The sequence below is a fragment of the Pinus tabuliformis genome, chromosome X (assembly GCF_031772625.1).
Source record: "Pinus tabuliformis cultivar Carrire ecotype Pingquan chromosome X, CPIR1, whole genome shotgun sequence".
NCBI lineage: Eukaryota > Viridiplantae > Streptophyta > Pinopsida > Pinales > Pinaceae > Pinus > Pinus tabuliformis.
Window position 1 is genome coordinate 938,502,968 of NC_142308.1, and position 2,647 is coordinate 938,505,614.

General features: G+C 42.5%; 1 protein-coding gene across 1 annotated transcript; it reads right to left on the reverse strand.

Moving 5' to 3' along the window:
* Nucleotides 1–262: 262 nt before the first annotated feature.
* On the reverse strand, nucleotides 263–1,078 carry LOC149142785 (uncharacterized). The gene has a single exon (XM_089451580.1). It carries the CDS (start codon nucleotides 1,076–1,078, stop codon nucleotides 263–265), a length of 816 nt encoding a protein of 271 aa, XP_089307706.1.
* Nucleotides 1,079–2,647: the final 1,569 nt, after the last annotated feature.

Consider the following 2,647-nt stretch of genomic DNA (forward strand, 5'->3'; position numbering starts at 1 on the left):
GATTATTCATTCTTCATTGCACTGTAGTTTTGTGAAAGAATTTTGTATTCTTTTCCCCATCCTTCAGCCATTTAACCCTTGATTTTTGCCTCCAAAGAGTTTCCTCCTGTAAAGCCCTATCAAGGATTTGGTTTTCTATATATTGCTCCTTCTTTACTAGATCTTCAGAATGCCCTTCTGTGATGATCCTTTGCTGAATAATCTTCATTTCTTGATTGAGGGTTGCCTAAGCTTTGAAGATGTTACCAAAAGTAGAATGGTTTCAATGTTTAATTTCTCTTTTGAGATAATTAAGCTTCCGCTGGAATATAGACATTTTGGTGCCATCAGAGGGATTGAATTTGAGCCAGGTTGCTCTAACAAATTCATTAAACTCAGGATGAGTTAACCAAAAAGCCTCAAACTGGAAGGGGCGCCGAATACTGTTGCCGGGGCGATTCCAATGGAGAGCTATTGGCCAGTGATCAGAGCCCGAAACAGGAAGGATAGAGGCAATGAATTCTCCACCTAGGTGAGTTGCATTATCTGATATAAGAAATCTATCGAGACGAGAGGCTATTTGGTGTGGTTCTTCCCTTTTGTTGTTCCAAGTGAATAGGCCATTATTTGAAGGGAGATCAATCAACCAGTTATTATGAATAAAATCTTTTAATATGGTCCCATCTCTATTGCCTCTGCTTCTGCCTCCCTTTTTTTCCTCCATTCTTGCTATCATATTAAAGTCACCTCCAGATATCCATAGCGGGTGCAGCCTTTCTGAGTTCAGCTGCGATAAGGTGTCCAGTATTTCAGCTTTGTGCATGGTTTCCTGAGGGAAGTACACATTTGTCATATGGCCGTTGATGTTGGTGCCGATTATGTGAAATATTGCTTGAATGAAGTTCTTATTTGCATGTATATTATCAAGTTGAATTACTCGTGCATCCCAGAGAACTGCCAGTCCTCCCGACGCGCCCTGAGCATCAACAGCTGTTACTAGCCCTTCCGGCCAGGCCTTTGCTGCTATTTTTTCCAAGACTGTCGAGTTACATTTTGTTTCTTGCAGAAAGAGAATGGTTGGTTTTTCCTGCATGAGCATGTTTTTTAGAAGTCTGCCTTTCCTTGGGCTATTGAGCCCCCTAATATTCCATGATATCAACTTCATTGAGAAGGTTTGGGGTTGACATTGAAGTACTTGGTTAACTTGGCATATCGGCCTGATTCAACTAACACTTCTCCTATCTTGATAGTTCTTTCCAGAGTGGTTTTCCTTCCTCTCTTTTTACTGTCTTTGGTGATAAATTTCCCATCCCATTGACTGCCAATCTGAACTCCTAGAGAGTACTTCTTTTGAGTGCGATTGAGGACTTCCACCAAATTATCCACTTGTCTATCAGGTATTTTGTCGAAGTTTCTTGTTTTACAGGCTTGTTCTAGGCCTAAAATGTCCAGCTCACCAATATCAATAGACTCAGTGTCTTCCTCCATGAGCTGGGGTTCTTGAAAGTTCCCATCACTTTCCTTCTCTTCCACTACACTGGGATTCGTATCATCGATTTCCATTCCAAGGAAGCTCCAAGTCTGGGTTGTAGATTTGGGGAGAGGAGCCGATTCATATACTACTTTTTCCCCTGGCTGCGGTGGAGTTCCATTTTTCTTTTCTTTGCTGGATTCCTTTTCATTTGAGGGTGTATTATCAGGATCTTGGATATCATCACTGGCTAGGGCTGCGAAGCTATTGCTTGTTGAGGGTTTTGACAGATCAACCGGATTGGTCTTGGTGGTGGCTGATGATTTTTTATGTCCCCTTCTGTGATTCAACACTTTGGTAAATCCATCAGGCGTTGGATTATCTGAATCCATTTGAGGTGGGGGTTTCCTGTTCAGCGGACAGTCTCTGTAGAGGTGGCCTAAATCATGGCATTTCCTGCATCTAAAAGGTACATGCTCATAATCTATCAACTGTATCCATTCAACATCTTCATGAAAGAGACTTACCGTATTTGGCAGAGCTTGTTTGAGGTCCATGTAAACACAGATCCGGGCATATGAAGTGTATCTGCATAACTTTGTTTCCTCTGCTACCTTGATGAACTCGCCTAGAGCATTACCAATTGCCTTGAGGGACTCCTCTTCCCAGTACTCCCACGGTAGCGAATACAACCTTATCCACACAGGTGCATAGCTTAAGTCTTCCTTATCCGGATTGAAACGTTCAATCCATCCTTTGAGAAAAAGTCCTGCAGAGTTAAAGAAGTATGGACCTCCATCCAAAACCCTGTTTCGGTCTTCCAGGCAGTTAAAGACTGCAGTAAAAAACCCCTTTGGCCCTAGGTGCAGAGTGATGTGTCCTTTTGGATTCCATTTGGAATTGATCCAGCTTCTTAACGCTTTCTCATTTGGCCATATTCCAATAAACTTGCCAATCAGAGCGTGATCCCTCATAAACTATATTCTGGCATTGATTCGATGGCTGGGTAGTTCCACTTTTGGCCTGTGAGTGGCTACTGGTTTGCAGGTGGAAGAACTCGCTTTAGGCTTGTCTTTCTGTGCTTGTTTAGAGTTTAACTGCTTACTACTTTCAGCATTGCTATCATTGTGATTGTCTTCGCTGTCAGTATCTTCGATCCGGCTCTTTTGGTTGTCGTTTTTTGGGGGAGGCGCGTCT

What these genes read in the sequence shown, in the direction of transcription:
- LOC149142785 (XM_089451580.1), bottom strand. Translation starts at nt 1,078, where the DNA reads ATGCTCATGCAGGAAAAACCAACCATTCTCTTTCTGCAAGAAACAAAA.